Source organism: Pristiophorus japonicus, chromosome 22 (genome assembly GCF_044704955.1).
Source record: "Pristiophorus japonicus isolate sPriJap1 chromosome 22, sPriJap1.hap1, whole genome shotgun sequence".
Lineage (NCBI taxonomy): Eukaryota > Metazoa > Chordata > Chondrichthyes > Pristiophoridae > Pristiophorus > Pristiophorus japonicus.
The window spans coordinates 17,847,975-17,865,418 of NC_091998.1; the positions used below are offsets into that span (position 1 = coordinate 17,847,975).

At 40.0% G+C, this 17,444-nt stretch overlaps 1 protein-coding gene across 2 annotated transcripts in view; it reads right to left on the reverse strand.

Annotated features, from left to right (window-relative positions):
* Positions 1-4,621: 4,621 nt before the first annotated feature.
* The window catches only part of LOC139234881 (erlin-1-like), an 843,171-nt gene continuing 830,348 nt past the window's right edge, over positions 4,622-17,444 (reverse strand). For both annotated transcript variants that reach the window (XM_070865712.1, XM_070865711.1), the window contains exons 7-13: positions 15,782-15,907; positions 14,947-15,020; positions 14,419-14,477; positions 13,381-13,472; positions 11,810-11,899; positions 8,446-8,525; positions 4,622-7,048 (exon numbers count right to left, since the gene is read on the reverse strand). In XM_070865712.1, coding sequence (XP_070721813.1) covers positions 6,806-7,048; positions 8,446-8,525; positions 11,810-11,899; positions 13,381-13,472; positions 14,419-14,477; positions 14,947-15,020; positions 15,782-15,907 — 764 coding nt within the window. In that variant the 3' untranslated portion in view covers positions 4,622-6,805. The remainder of the gene's footprint in view (positions 7,049-8,445; positions 8,526-11,809; positions 11,900-13,380; positions 13,473-14,418; positions 14,478-14,946; positions 15,021-15,781; positions 15,908-17,444) is intronic.

The following is a 17,444-nucleotide window of genomic DNA, read 5'->3' on the forward strand; positions in this document are numbered from 1 at the left end:
TTTGAATCACCCTCGCCTTACGAAAATTCTATACCCGGGGATTATTATTCAGAGTGTAAATGGAATAAGTCACGGACAGGAATGCTTCGGTGAAAAATCGTAGTTATATTTATTTAGTCTAACATACACTGGCTAAAACATGCACTACTAAATGAAAATCGCTGTCTCTGTGAAGAATAAGATTCAGGTTACAAACAACATACACACAGTACAAAACTAAGGACTGGTAACATGCAGTCCCTTGTTGCTATGGCGGATTCTAACTCCACTCCGACCAACGAATTACCCAGTCACAGCCCCTTCGCCTGGCTAAACCAAACAGAGCTTCCTCCCCAGAATAGCCCCTGAAAAACTTCACTTGAGAAAACCCTGAACCCTTACACCTCACCCAGCTCGCCTGGGATATCTGGTTACCGGCTTGGGACACTCGCGACCATGCTCACCACCACACACACTCGGTCTCGATCGCTCAGCTCAGCTGTGGGAAGTCACTGCCTGGCAGCCGTATCCTGTGAGAGGTTTGCAATTCTCTGTCACAGCTGTTCTCTGCGGAACTGCGGCTTCCTCCTCTGGTACTTCTTCTTGTTACGTCGAGAGTGAGAGGGAGAAGGGGTTGCGAAATGGTGGAAACAAGTCTATCTTAATAGGAGTCTTGCTATCCCTATCTTTCCCGCCAATCTTTAAAACCCTTTTGTTTCTAAGCACTCCAGTGCTTAGTCAGTGATGGGCCATCATCAGACCCATGTGTATTCCGTGATTGGACTAATGGCCCCGAGCCTGGGACTTACCTCGGTCTTTGAGTTGGGGAAAAAAAAAACCTGGCTCCTCTTTGGCTGGCCAGACTGGTGGGTTCATTGTTCTGCTTCTCTTCGGAGATGGAGGTGAGAAGTACTTTTGCATATGCCCCATTCCTTTAGCTAGACTGGCGGGCGAACCCGTACATTCTGGATGAATGACAATTCTTTTGTCACAGCCAACTACCATGTATACCTCTGCATAGGGTGATCCCATCACGGGGAAAAACACCCTCAGAAAAATCCCATAAAGTCCACGAAATATTCTCAGCTGAGTCCATTCTTTAAAGAGGCTTTGCGCTCTCTTCACCTCCCTGAAAGCACGATTACCCTGCACAGGAAACACGCTCCTGCAGTCTGTTCATCATTAAAAAAACATACTTTTATACAGGCCTTTCACATCCACCGGATGTCGCAAAGTGTGTCACAGCCAATGAAGTACTTTTGGAGTGTAGTCACTCTTGTAATGTAGGAAATGTGGCAGCCAATTTGCACCCAGCAAGCTCCCACAAACAGCAATGTGATAATGACCAGATAAACTGTTTTTGTTGTGTTGATTAAGGGATAAATATTGGCCAAGGACACGGGGGATAATTCAAAATAGTGCTGTGATCTTTTAAGTCCACCTGAGAGAGCAGACGAGGCCTCGGTTTAACGTCTCATCCGAGAGACAGCACCCCTGGCACAGTGCAGTACTGCCTGGATTTTTGTCCTCAAGTCTCTGGAGTGGAGCTTGAACTCACAACCTTTTGATTCAGAGGCGAGCGTGCTGCCCACTGAGCCACAGTTGACCTACATTCAAGTAAAATGACAAACCAGTCAAGAAGCAATTACTTTGAAGATAAAGAATAAAATTAACTACTAGCAGAATTATCAATACTAAATAACAAATTAAATACTACAGCTCCGTTAATATTTTGGTCATTAGATAGTTTAATTTACATCCCAATTATGACACCACAGCTTGTTTGACACCCTCCTGCCTTTTGAATGTGGATAAACTCCCGATAAAATAAGGTAATACAGGTATTTCTTTCATTACCTTCCTGTCATCTGTCACTACCACTCCCTTGCTTTAATTCTCATATTCCAAACTCACTTGCTGTCTAATTGTCCGCTATCTTACACTGACATACCCATCACATAGATTAGCTCACATTTTCCACCCATTCCTCTCTTCTGTATGTTTCCATGCAATCTCTGCTTTGTTGATGCTTCCTCTCATCTCCAGTTGAACCAGTGTCTTAAAAAAAACACTAGGCGGGAAGAGAAATCCAGTCAGGCAGGGAAAGGAATAGGAACAGGGTATTCAGCAAAATCAAATGAACAAACATAAATACAATCAGGTGATACAATGCAGCACAAGCACCATATAGTAGGAGCAAAAACACAGGAAGCATTCAGCAAGTCAGGTAGTATCTGTGGTGAGCTCTGACAGTTTGGGTGTGGACTCTTGAACTGAATAGATTCAGTTGTACCCTCAGGATGTAGCAAAGGGATGGGATATCCCATATAGGTTATTGCTGCACAAACTCCACTTCCTTCCATTTTCATAGAATCATAAAATGGTTACAGCACAGCAGGAGGCCATTCAGCCCATGCCGGCTCTCTGCAAGAGCACCTCAGCTAGTCCCACTCCCCACTTTCCCTATAGCCCCGCAAGTTTTTTTCCTTCAGATACTTATCCAATTCCCTTTTGAAAGCCACAATGGAGTTTGCCTCCAGCACCCTTTCAGGCAGTCCAGTCCAGATTCTAACCACTTACAGCGTAAAAAATGCTTTTCCTCATGTCGCCTTTGGTTCTTTTGCCAATCATCTTAAATCTGTGTCCTCTGGTTCTGGACCCGTCCGCCAATGTGAACAGTTTCTCCATCGACAGTCTGGACCAGTAATGATTTTGAACATATCTATCAAGTCTCCTCAACCTTCTCTGCTCTGAGAACAACCCCAGCTTCTCCAGTCTATCCATGTAACTGAAGTCCCTCATCCCTGGAACCATTCTCGTCAATCTTTTCTGCACCCTCTCCAAGGCTTCACATTCTTCCCATAGTGCAGTGCCCAGAATTGGACGCAATACTCCAGTTGAGCCGAACCAGTGTTTTACAAAGGTCCATTATAACTTGCAGTTGTACTCTATGCCTCTATTCAAGCTCAGGATCCCATATGCTTTAAAAAATACTCTCAACCTGCCCTGCCACCTTCAATGATTTGTGCACATATACCCCCAGGTCTCTATTCATGCACCCACTTTAGAATTTTACCCTTCAGTTTCCTCTCCTCACTCTTCATACTAAAATGCATCACTTCGCACTTTTCTGCATTAAATGTAATCTACCACAAGTCCACCCATTTCGGCCAAACAGTAAAGGAATTTATGATGGGCACAAGTCAGCAGTTAGTTATGATGTACAGTGGGGATGGCCATTATCAACTTGACAATGCAATTTAAGAATAAACTTTGCAATATACTCTTCAAGGGTGGGTGTGTTAAGTGTTAGGGAATCATAATAGACCCATTAAAGGCACTCTATGCCAGCATCTCCCAGTTCAGGTATAGCAATTAAATAAGTAAAGCTCCCTGCAATCTGCCTCCAAGGACCTCTGCTGTAGCAGTGAAACTTTCTTTGCCTCATTTCCAAACCAGACTCAGTAAGATTGCCAGTCTAATGTCAATTTTGTGCTGTGGGCCCCTGCTGACTGACAACAAGGAAGGGCACTTTTATAAAGTTATGCTGTCCACTCCCACTCCGTGATCAAGAAGACGATCATTCCATCAGTCTGGATTGGATTTAAAGCCAGTTCCCTGTTTAAGGGCATGTAAGGGGATAAAAAACCGTCAGTAGAGTGGAGACAGATCGATGGTCACAAAAGTGGATACTGAAGGTAGTGAATTGATCGGACATGTAAAATGGTCCAGATTAAAAGGGCGCATCAGTATTAGGAGGTTCTGAGGAATCAGGAGTTCGTCGGTCGAGATTGTGATTGACCGATTATGAAAAACTCGCTTATGTATGTAAAGCACGCTTATACACTCGCCTACATTGGGTTACGAGAAGGGAAGCAGCAATGCCCGATGACTAATGAACCATCCGTTGGATTAACCTTAGAACAGACTCATGGAAGCGTACATCTCAGTATAGAACAAGGACACAAATATTTGGGAACAGATTATAGCAGCATGGGAACAGGATGGTATTGACTGGGAGTTTTGACTCAAGTTCTTGGGAGAGGGATAAGGAGGCACCACCCTGGCAAACAAAGTTAATCAACACGTCATGAGAAACTGAGGCAAAGTTGACACCATTGAGTAACACATTCCAGAGGCGTGACTAGTGATGGAAATGGACAGGTGTGGAAGAACCACTCAGCGCTAGTCTGATAAGAGTCAACAAATCAATATAACTTCGCTGATAGCAGTAGACCAATCGGTGGTTTTGTAGGAGGGTCCCACAAGTCAGAAAATCTATAACTGTCATTACAAACTGTTGCTCTGGGAAGTGTTCATTGGAACCTTCCCGAGCATGCTTGAATAAAAACCGGTTGAACCAAGGTTTAGTCGGAGTGTTTCCGTGGTCGCTATATGGGGGCAGGGGGGGCAGGTGCCGATTCCTTATATCAGGGAGTCCACTTTGAGGAAGAAAAGTCTTTTTACCCCAACAGGGCAGCATCTAATCACTGCACCACTAGAATTTTAAAAAGCAAGCCACATTTCTTGGTATATTTTAGAATCAAGACAGATAGATAACTTATGAAATCTGAGCAAATGGTGCCAATATTTACCCAAATACTAATGTAAGTTATGCACAATAATATAAAAAGTCAGACAATATGGTATCAAAATAAGTTTATTTTGTGACAGATATTGGAAAAAGTCCATTTTGTGCCTTTTAGATTCACTTTACAAAATTTGTTTTAGACGTAGCCTACATAAATTCTTTATATACTCCAAACCATTTCTCCAGATATTTGAACTTGGCTGTTTTTAAAACATAAAATTAAATTCCAGATCGCTGCCCAAAGCATTTAAGACACCTTGCATACCAATCAGTACTCTACAGATTGTTTCAAAAAGTAATGTAAACTTAAACTCTACTGATTACCACCATTTCCCAGATACAGAAAAAAAAAATCTTAAGATGCTTAACAACTGAAGAAAGAGGCAAGACATCAGAATTTTAGAATTATACAAGTGCAAACAATTTGTGCGGTCCACATCAAGAATACCAATCCAGAAACACAAATCTGCATTTATATTCAGTGCCACAAGGAGCAACATTAAAAACCCAACAAATTCCCAAGAATATAATGAAATAAAATTTAAATCAATCCAAAAAGTTGCTTATATAGATTCTTTTTTTTCCTATCAAGAAAAGACCTTTTTGGTACATCATTTGAGACAGGCACTGCTTTATACGATGAGAAATACATCAGCCCCATTGAAACAGATATTCAATTTTCACATCAAAATCTTAAGAAATCTGGGGGGGTGGGGGTTGGGGGGGCAGAATCAGCATCAGCTCAATCCAAACATTGCATATAAAAGCTAGAACACTACAAGAGGATATCAACTACGCAGCATGATGTAAAATGTTTTGATTGTGTAATGAATTATCAAAAATAAACATCAGTATCTGCATATACCAATTGCCCAGAGATCAGAGTAGGGCTCTTTGCAAGGAAAGTATTTTTAATAGTTGCCTGCAAGTCATCCAACACATTAAAGTTGAATATTTATTTTAAACTCATTTTGTTTTTTCAACAATTAAGCAACGCATGTATGGGAGAGCTTAATTAAAAAGGCTATTAATAGAATCTCAGTAATTTTGCATCATTGCCTCGAGTTATGGGTCAGCCTTGGATGGTTACAGCAAATTTTAAGGGTAAATCATCAACCCTGGCTCTATTGGTTGCCACAATTAGAATTGCACCCTGCATTTTTAAGAGGTAAAGGGACATGCCTGCCTGTGCACCAAAGACTTCAAAAGCATTTGTATTCCCACAATGGATGATTTCTAGTCTGTTGTGTGAGAAAAATGTTTCAAAAAATTGGGGGGAAAAAATGTCTTTGCAAAACTGATGTTTCCAAATTTCACACTGCAGGAAATATGGTGATCCCAAAACCAGCAGCACCATGACCCAAGCCCGCCTGAAATGGGAATGATGCACCTTCAATAGAAATAAGCACTTCCCTTTACCAAAACTACTTAAAGATGCCTGCTGCACTTTTAACAGTCTACAGGCCAACATCTTTTTACTACCTTCCAATAATAGTCAGGGCACTACTGCCAATCTATTTCCAGCAGGCAGTAAAAAGTTAAGTGCCTTCTCAGAAATAAATCATATTTGACACAGATTATAGTATTAGTGAACAGGTGACTGGGGAGGTTGGTTTTCATCGTTTCTGATAACAAATGTGATTCGGGACATGCATATTGTTGAAATACAATGGCATCTTGATAATTCTAAAATGCATTTTCCAATTCCACTGATCTATTTTCAAAAGTATTGTAGTTTGTCCAAGTTAAAAAAGATATCTTCACAGTTGTCAATCATTTTACTGTTGATTTGATCATAACCAAAATCACAATATCAAAATACTCGATCACAGCATTTATTGCGGGTTTTAGATATTCCAATCATAATGCTGTGACGACCCTACAAGTACACAAAGGAATCCTTATTACGTGTATTTGTAAATTCACAGAATGCCACAATCAGCTTTCAGATATTCGCACAATATTTTGTCCCAGACATACAGCAGCTTTTGACATGGAATAGGTGTGCAGAAACATCGAGCGACGCCAGAGTTTGTGTCATCAGTAACGTGTCAAAATTTCCTCCTGTTGCCATTCCAGCATTGTTGTATAAAAAAAATCACTGAGTACCCCCTTAGTATAATGCTGCACCCAATCTGATGGCCATCATACATCCAATGCAGCACAATCCAACAATGTTATGTAATCGGTATTCTGCAGTATTTAACAAAGCAGTGTCTTTCATGTACGCTCAGACTAAGTTGCGGTCTCCGTGGAGTCCTTTATTGCATCTTTTTGTTTCTTGCTTGATGTCGGTTTAGGTGCAGACATCACCTTATCCATACTGGAAGGAGCTTCCTCAGTCCTCGTTGCAGTGTTTTGGTGAAAAGCATTTGTATCCAGAAACATGTCCGGGATGTCACTGCCAAAATAAATCTTGCTGTTTGCTGAAATTGCTTGATATTTAACTAGCTCCAAATACTCTTTAGTCAACTTCATCTGTTAGGAAAGGAAGGTTAGGAAAAATACACAAATCATCAATTCACATTTGAAACATGAATAATCCCTCAACAACTAACCTTCATTAATGATGCATAATTAATGGCCGCAAAGGATCCCTGGGTCTTTACCCAGATTAATTTCCCACGAAAACAAATGTAATACCTTTTTTTTTGCTGTGTTCTCACTAAGAATATTAAAAGGTCCTCAATAGATGAATTTTTAAAAAAAAGACACAAATTATTCGTGTATTTTTTACCGAGTAACATTTGCCAATGTCAACAGGTATCTTCTATTGTACAATATATGCACAAACATCCCAAGTATCTTACTGATAAAAACTCTTCACTATTCCAGCACAACAGATGCACACTGCACATGCTGGAACAGGTAACTGTATTTCACATCTTAAAATGTAATTAAAATGTTAGGTCCTATGAATCATTTGGAAAGTGTCTATTGTTAGTGCCATTATTTCAATCCACACTTCCATTTTGTAACTAGAGGCCATCAATACAAGATCGTCACCAAGAAATCCAATAGGGAATTCAGAAGAAACTTTACCCAGAGGGTAGTGAGAATGTGGAACTTGCTACCACAGGGAGTGGTTGAAGTGAATAGTATCGATGCATTTAAGGGGAGGCTAGACAAGCATATGAGGGAGAAGGGTTATGCTGCTAGATTTCGATGAGGAAAGACGGGAGGGAGCTGGAGTGGAGCATTAATACCAGCATGGACTGGTTGGGCCAAATGGCCTGTTTCTGTGCCGTATATCATATGTAATCCTAAGTATGTAAATTCTCTTGTATTCTGATTTACATACTTCTCATAGCAAGCCACATGCTGGTGGTTTATGACTCCAAATGTTTGCCCGATAAATGATAGTTAGTAAAAAGGAGTGGAAGCATGGAACACTCCTTTAACAAAGTGAAACGTGAACAATTTCTATATTGTGGTTCAAAAACCATTGCCAGCATACTCAAAAGGTAACAGACTGAACAATGATGCCATCTAAATGTAGCTTCCATAGCGTCACAGCATTCAGGAACTAACAGACATTTAAAAACATTTCAGATGATTAAAATTGCACACTCGAATGGTATTGCCCGAGCCTTCTTTAACCAGCCAGTTCTGATTGGAATAGAGACACATTCATGAAATGGCCATCAAAGCTTAATGGAGGACGAGAGAGAATATTTTTCAGACAAAGAATGAAAAAAATGGAAAACCAGGGGCCCTTTCTATACATTAGTGAGTAATATATGGTTCCTGTGTATCCATACATGTGGAATCTCCTCTTTCATTACAACTATTCTACAATGGAACATATGTAACACCGTTGTTAGTATTTAGCAATTATCTAGGGAAATCAAGCGCACAGAAAAAGTGTTTCATACCTGGTTGGCTTGTGCAGTTTTCTGAGCAGTATAGAAGTCTGCATCTGCTTTAGCTTTTTCTCTGGCTAAATACGCAATATCTACAACCAAACCAAAACAATTAAACCTCTACAGCTGCAATCTTGCTGCAGTTATACAAAACACTGGTTAGACCACACTTGGGAGTGTTGTGAGCAGTTCTAGGCACCACACCACAGGATATATTCACCTTGGAGGGATTGCAGAGTGGGTTTACCAGAACGATACCCGGACTCCAAGGGTTAAATTACGAGGAGAGATTACACAAACTAGAGAGTTGTATTCCCTGGAATTTAGACAGTTATCGGGTGATGTGATCAAGAATTTAAGGGGAACAGATAGGGTCGAGAGAGAGAAATTATTTCCGTTGGTTAGGGATTGTAAGACATGGGGGGATATTCCAAAAATTAGAGCCAGACTTTTCAGGAATGAAATCAGGAAATACTTCTACATACAAAAGGGTGGTAGAAGTTTGGAACTCTCTTCCACAAACGTCAATTGATGGTAGCTCAATTGTTAATTTTAAATCTGAGACGGAGATTTTTGTTAACCAAAGGTATTAATGGATATGGGCCAAAGGCGGGTAGGTATGTCGAATTAGGTCGCAGATCAGTTATGATCTCATAGAATGGCGGAACAAGCTCGAGGGGATAAATGGCCGACTCCTGTTCCTACGTTCCGCTACTTCTCACTTTAAACATGGGATGGCAGCTGACAATTATAGCAAAAATCCCAAGTATTTTAACAGTTAATGTATGTAATGACTGCTGACTGCCACTGATTCACCAATGCATAGTACAGTGAACTAGTCAGATTTGACTAGTTAATATCGTAAAACCAAATACAGTAGCCCACATCACTTTCCAGGGCTCAGTTTTAAAAATGTCAATGAAAAAAGTTTGTGCCAATAATCACGGCTCATGTAACGATTGAAGTTACAGCTATTTTGTTTAGAAATCCCAACAAAATTCATTAGCATTTCAGAGAAACCAGCTAATACCTCTACGTGTACATGAAACATGTCCTTCACCTCTCCCTCATCAAGTAAAACATGAATGCAGTAAATTAAGATGAAATAGCCAAAATTTGTTGGGCCATCAGCCAATGATTTATTGCAAACAAAATGCAGAGAACATTTATTTTATAAGGTTTCTACAGAAGCAAATGGGAAGGAAGATTGTTCACACGTAGATTTAGTCGTCATTGAATGAAAGCGGTACTCCATGTATTGAAAGTAATGCAAGAGGTAATAGTCATGGGAAAATTGAGTGAAGTCAGAGATACCGGTTAAAGTAGTCCGACTTCATTATTCAATTTACACACTCTTATTCTTCCACTTTGGGAGGTTCCCTCATTTTCTGGGGGAAGGGCTGCTGTTGTACAATTCCATGATGGGTGCCGAGAAGCTCCAAGAATTGTTTATTGAAGGAAGAGCAGAGACTGCATGAAGGAAAATCGTAATCCATGAGCCCCGAATGGCACACAAGGTGCAAACTTTTGGACATAAAATCTCCGGAGACTAGAATCATTAATACTGTCCCAGGTGATGGTGTCAAGAGGACTCTGTCCTCTTTTGATTGGCGTCATGTGATACAGCTCTACCAAGAATGAGTGGGCTGAATCCCTGCCTTGTTGAGTTACAGAATGCATTTTCAGAGCTTCCCAATGATGCACGGTGAAGAGCTGGGCCACACAGACTGATGGTCCCAGGTGCTATCTGCGGGTTAACGTAGAGACTGCTAAAATTGACTAAATCAGGGGCTAGGGGGAAAAAATGTGTCCGGCTTCTCGCTCGTGATCACTACTCAGCAGCAAGTGTCAGCTGTGGCTCAGTGGGTTGAACACTCGCCTCGGAGTCAGAAGGCATTCAAGTCCCACACCAGGAACTGCACTGTCGGAGGTGCTATCTTTCGGATGAGATGTTAAACTGAGGCCGCTTCTGCTTTCTCAAGTGAACGTAAAAGATCCCATGGCACTATTTCAAAGAGCAGCAGGGAAGGTATCCCCGGTTTCTTGGCCAATATTTATCCCTCAATCAACACAAGAAAAAAATTATCTGGTCATGATCACATTGCTGTTTGTGGGACTCTTGCTCGTGTGCAAATTGGCTGTTTGCTACATTACAACAGTGACTACACTCAAGTTGCTGGAGAAATATCACCAACGATGTCTCCCCAAGATCCTACAAATCTTCTGGGAGGACAGGCGCACCAACATCAGCATCCTCACCCAGGCTAATAACCCCAGCATTGAAGCACTGACCACACTTGGCAGCTGGACAGGCCACATAGTTCGCTTGCCAGATACGAGATTCCCAAAGCAAGTGCTCTACTCGGAACTCCTTCACAGCAAACGAGCCAAAAGTGGGCAGCGGAAACACTACAAGGACACACTCAAAGCCTCCCTGATAAAGTGCAACATCCCCACTGACACCTGGGAGTACCTGGCCCAAGACCACCCCCAAGTGTAGGAAGTGCATCCAAGAGGGCGCTGAGCACCTAGAGTCTCAACGCCGAGAGCATGCAGAAAACAAGCGCAGGCAGCGGAAAGAGCGTGCGGCAAACCAGTCCCACGCACCCCTTCCCTCAACGACTATCTGTCCCGCCTGTGACAGAGACTGTGGCTGTGGCTCTCGTATTGGACTGTTCAGCCACCAAAGAACTCACTTCAAGAGTGGAAGCAAGTCTTCCTCGATTCCGAGGGACTGCCTACGATGATGACACTCCAAAAGTACTAAATTGGCTGTAAAGCGCTTTGAGACATCCGGTGGTCGTGAAAGGCGCTATTTAAATCCAAGTCTTTCTTTCTCGGCAACAATGGCTGAGAAACAATTGTGATGGATGGCCCTAGTGGTCAACCAGCCTGCTAGCATTCACTGCAAGGGACTATTGCCCATTTGAATGAGATACTGGTGATTGACACTCATGGAATTGTACTACACTGCACTGATATGTAAATCAATCTGCTACGTTGGTATAATTTGTACTTTCATGGGCATTTTAATCTATAATTGCAATAAAATCTAGCAGATTTGTCCTCAATCATGTACATGCCAGCATGCTGATAAAACACCTTAATGGCCAACCCTCAAGTACTTTGCAATATGTCGACATAATTTCAATTTTACTTACAAATCAGATATTCTGGTAACTGGAGCAGTTGGATACTTTGTGGCCTAGTATCACGGGTATGGGTATCTAGTCATATGACTAGATAGTTAAAATCAAGCTATTGGGGTTAAAGTACAGAGCATGCCATCTCCCAGATTAAAGTAATTTGAATGTGTATGTAACACTTCACTTAAAACTTAGAATTATGATCAGATGCTGTCAAAATACTCACTTACCTTCAATTTCTGATATCTTCTTCTGTGTCTCCTTCTCCATAACCTTTTGCTGGAATTGAATCTGTGCTACCTGTGCAAATTTCTCTGCCTCTAGATATTAAAGAAAAACATACACATCAAAATGTACTGCAATGCACAAGGCATGATATTTGCAAAACCCAAGCACAACATTTTTTTTTTAAAAAAGGTTTAAGCAGTCAATATTTCTTAATTTCCTGGTGGTCCTATAAGATCATATTCTTGATACAGTGGTGGCTGGTGTGCAACAGCCACCCCACGTTAAAAGAATCCACGCACAGGCATCTTCCACCCTTCAGGATGTAGTTGACGACCTAGAATGTCAGGTATTGAAACACCTGTGAACTCATCCCTTTTTGGTGTGGAAGCAGGTCATCCTCAACACGAGGGACTGCCTAATACTATATACAAAAATTTTGTCTCTGATAAGCTAAAAATAAACAATGCCTTTTGTGCCATTGATAGTAACTATATTCTTAATGGATTCTCCTTTAAGGTACTCAAGCTCTAGCATCATGTACACAATGTGGTGGAACACCAGGATTTCCAAGCATCACTTTGTTTTACAAGCTTTCATACCAAAAGGTTACAGGACAAATCCCACATTGCTCGAGCATGCCAGCGACTTACAAGCATTGTAATTCTTTGCAATGGTTTGCATTGAATTCAAAATATTCACAACAGAGAAAAGGCGAAGAAACGTTCACCTTAGTTAACTGCATGTTAAGTTGCGCGCAGTTAATTAAACAGTAACTGTCAATAACATTCAGATGCCTGCAGGATTTGGCAGCAAAGCAATGGGTCAGCACTAACATTTTAAACTGGCAATATGGTTTGAAGTTAATTAAATTTATTCTATAGTCACAGACGATTATTTCAATGCTATAGCTTTAATTTAATCATTGTAAGGAAACTGAAAGCATTCACTGGAGTGAACGTGGACTCCAGCTACTGCATTCAAGGTCTTGCAAAAACAAACCAACATTGCCCCTAGAAAAAGAAGCATAATTTAGGCAGTCATTTTTTTGCTCAAACCTTTCATTATTCATTTGTGCCTGTAAGGCTCGGGAGCTTGAAATCTTGTGGGAGACAAGTCCCCTTTCTGTACAACTGAAACAAGGTGACCTGTGTTAAGTAACTTTGCCATATTGAGGTTGTCAGAGAATAAAACAGACGGCATTATTTTTGGATCTATGTTGCAGGAGATAAATGGTTGATTGTTGCAACATAATTTGCTGCATACCTTCTTTTCAAGACCTCATAAATGTTCCATTGTGGGTGTTGCCACCATCACCAAAACTCCCTTTCGTGCTTTAGCTTCTTTACAGATGTAAAAATTGCATTTAATAAAGCCAGCAACAATTTCACCAAAGGAAAAACAGCTGAAAAAAGATTAATCTCTAAAGTTGATAAATGTAAGTCTTTCTTTTCCACAGAATCAGAACAAGACCAACGCCACAATGCAATGTCAACAAGCGGCTGAAAATTCCAGGACACAGGCCCAAGTTAAATTTTCAACTCAAGCAAGTGGTTCGCTAAATGGAGACACATACCAATAATAGCTCGTTTCCTTTCAGTTTCAGCCTCTTGTTCGACAACCTTTTGCCTCTGTGCAGAAATAAGCAACTTTGTCTTCTCTGCTTCCCTGAAATAAACAATTTGCAAACAATGTAGAAAAAACAAGTCTAAGATGTCTACCAATAAGCTACATTGAGTGTTGCAATAACTGCTTCGGTTGAACAGGTGAAAACCTGATATACAAGTTTTAGGGGTCAATATTTGTATTTCAGGGGTCAAAAAATGACATACTATGATTTCTGAACTCAGTGGTGTGTGTACACGTATTGACAGTTTGAGTTTTATTTTTATGTAAAACTAAAATTGTCAATACATGCACACACACCACTGAGTTCAGAAATCATAAAATATATATATATTATATATCCCACACACATATTTTATATACAAGTTAAGGGATCAAGAGCAAATAATCAATCCATTTTGTATCACGCCCCAAGGTTAAAAACCTTCAGAACTTTGCTGACAGTGGCAGTCTTCAGGGGTCACAAACCACCTGATTTGGAGGTTAAACACATTGAATTGCAACTCATGCCTGCTAAGCGACTGGCTTATCTGTAGTTCAGCCGTAATAGGTACATTCTGTGGTTTGCTTCATCTAAACAGCAGCCGACCCTGCCGGGTCATTGTACACCTTGATAAAAACTGGCATGAGTTTGTGCAAGGTATGTAAAGATTATGGAATGTAGTTGGAACGATATAAAAAAAGGGGAGAGACTGTAACAAGAGTTCGATGATGATGATTTACAAAGTTGAGCCCAACAACGACGACATGTGATCTTCTACAGCAAAGCATCGCTGTGTGTTCTGGGGAGTATGTTCACTTAACCATGAATAAACTTGTAAGTGTTGGACTCCTACGTCTAAAACTCTTATTCCCGGTACATAAACAATTTTGGTGGGGGGGTGGGGGGGTGAAACAGTAAATGCCAATGAAGAGCTGATCCAAAATTTATAGGAATGGCATTAATACAGCTACTATATACACACAATTTGTGAAGCAACCAACTTACATAAGTTCAAAATTTCTTCGAATTGCCTCTGGAATTTTCGGTTTTGTAACTCGAACTGCCTGTTGGTTCGCAAGGAAAGTACAATTACTAAAAAAAAAAACTCAATATAGATTTATATATAGTTCCAATGGTACATAAAATTCCCCAAGACTTCAGCATGTTACAACTGACCAATTCTCCTGAACCTAAATTTCGAAAGTTCCATAAATCTCATTACACTGCAAGGGTCAAAACTCTCCAAAAGTGGTCTTTCAAAAAACACTGAACATTTAAAAGTATCACACTGCCCAACTTGCTCTCCCCTCCCCTCCCCCCCCCCCAACTGTATTTTATTTATTAAACCATTTGACAGCATAGAACTTTGGATGTGGAAATAATCATATCAAGTTCAGCTGGAATTCAATTGGAGTACGGGAATTAAACCATAACAAAATGTGCATGGACTCTCCGCTGTTGACGAGTATACGCAGAGTGCACATCCAGTAGTCTCTGACAAGGTATTGTAAAATCAAGGAATGTTTCATTTACCTGTATTGTAAGGCCAGGTGCCATAGTATTTAAGTCATTTTGTAAAGCCAACTTCAAGTTTTCATCTATTTGATCTAAAGCATAAATAAAACAAAATGTATGAATATAAGAAGGTTGGAACATGTTTGCATGCGGTCATGTACCATATCAAACCATCGTTCAAAATACCAATGAGCCTACTAGGATTAAACTTTTCATTTTAACGATCATTGGCCCACAGTTGGCAGTTCCTCGTACTGCACAACAGCAGAGACTCAGTATTCCACGTGGTCAGAGGGAACTTGCAGCCAACTTGCACGCTAGCTCCTCTCGCATCTCCTTGTAACCACCTCACTAGCAGAGATGCCAAGATCAGGTCCCCAACCTGCCCTCTCAGCAAAAGAATGATGTGTAGGTTAGGATGAAAACCAAAATGCTGAGTAAAATTTAACATTTGCCACACTATCATCGGTTCTTCCAATCTAAAGCATTTTGTTTAAAATGAAATAAACTTATCAAAAGCAATTCTTGAAACACATGTTCCCTATCATTCCAACAGAAATTGACAAATCATTTTTCATCTACAACTAATATAATTATGGTTAACTGAGTAATATTTGTTTTTCACCTTTTAAAAAATGAATACATTCAGGTTTTTTTTCCCCACACGACCAAGGCAACACATTTTCATTAGATTCACACATTTTTTGGTTTCATAGCCCATATTACAACTTTGGGCTGATTTCAACACCATCAGTAATCAGGACACATGGTCTGAAATCATGCATCATACTCCAGCAACAATCTTCCACTATAAAGTAACATTTTCTTCAAATTAAGGTTAAACAACCCTTACCAAAGTATTCGATGTAGACCTCCTGCAAGGTGTGCACACTGCAGAACTGGTTCAACTCATGATGAATTTTGTTGAAAATCAATGTGTTGTCATAGTCTGCCGTGTAGTTCTTAGCGATGTCATAGACTGAAGGAAGCAAGAGAAAGTTTTACACATTTGTAGGTTAGAAACAGGAAGTCCATATATTTGAATAATTTGGACGTAGGTACAAGAGGAATGATATAGAAACTTGTTGAATGCCAAAATGGGGGCATGATAAACAATATAAGAGGGCACAAGACAGGTTAGCAGAGTAGATCGACAGGTGGCAGATACAGTTCAATGCAGAGGAATGTAAAGTACAGTTTACTCAATAATTCAAAATTATTTTGTTCAATTATCCAATAATTTGTATGAAGTAACTCAGCACAGTGGCAATTTGGAGCTTAAACATGAATTCTCCAATAATCTGAATAAAGCAACTTTGATAGAGTAGATTGGAATTCATTTTGGGAAATTAAAAAAAGTGCAGGACAGAGATCTCTGGGTATAAAATTATAAATCTTTCAAAAAGATGGTGGTGGAGATAGAAAATGCCATAAAATGGCGAATGGGATTCTGGCTTTATACATAGTGGCACTGAATACAAAAACAAGAAACTGATGCGAGTTTGTACAAGAAATCGGTTAGGCTAACATTGAAATATTACATACAAATCTGGGAACTCAATAAAGAAACTCAAACAGAAGAGCAAAAAGAAAATCACAAGAATGATAGCAGGAATAAGAAGTTATCGATGAGAAAAGGCTCGAAATACTGGGACATTTTATGATCTATGAACTGAAGGTTCCAATAAAAGTTTTCAAAATCAAAAGTAAATGGTGAACATTTTGTTTCCACTGGTTTGTGAATATGGAATAAGGGGCAAAGACTGATTTTTCTGATGATATTCCTGAGACTTTTAAAACATCGAATGCCTTAAGCAAAGGCCATCACATTTAAAAAGGAAGTCAGATAAATATTTGTAAGTGAAGAATATAGAAGGAAACAGAGAAATGGGAACTGAGTAGATATCTCAAGTTGAAAAACTAGCACCAACACCAGGGGCTGAATTTCTTTGATTCTAGATCACGTAATTTTCATGTCATTTTTCAAATGTTCAACATTGCTTTACCTTAATCCACCTTCCTCACTTTATCCAACATGTGTCACTTCTCTATCTCAACAAATAGATTAAACTTGCATTTCCAGGTATTAAAAAAATATATAAATAACGCGAGATGCATTTTGCTTTTAAATAACGTTTGTGCAAAAGGGCTGTCAAACTTTATATAAGAGTCCTTCAATGAAAATTGAAAAATAGTAATACCACAGGTGCCATTTATCAGCTCTCTCACACCGCCCCACTAAAAGATTTTTATGCAGGAGGTGGGGTGATGAATGCCTAATAAATAAATCACCCCAATTCAATAAAAACACATCATACAAAAGTAAGTGTGCTATATTGGAAGTGCTGCAGGTGAATTCACGCTCACGCTCACGTTTTTCTGCATCTTCCACTGATGCAGTCCAAAAACAGCCAATTACCTCATCCTACTGAATATTGTTCAGGACTTCTACGTAACGGCACAAAGACTGGACATCTCACCATGCGTGAACTACGGGAGCAAGCTCCTAGTTTATC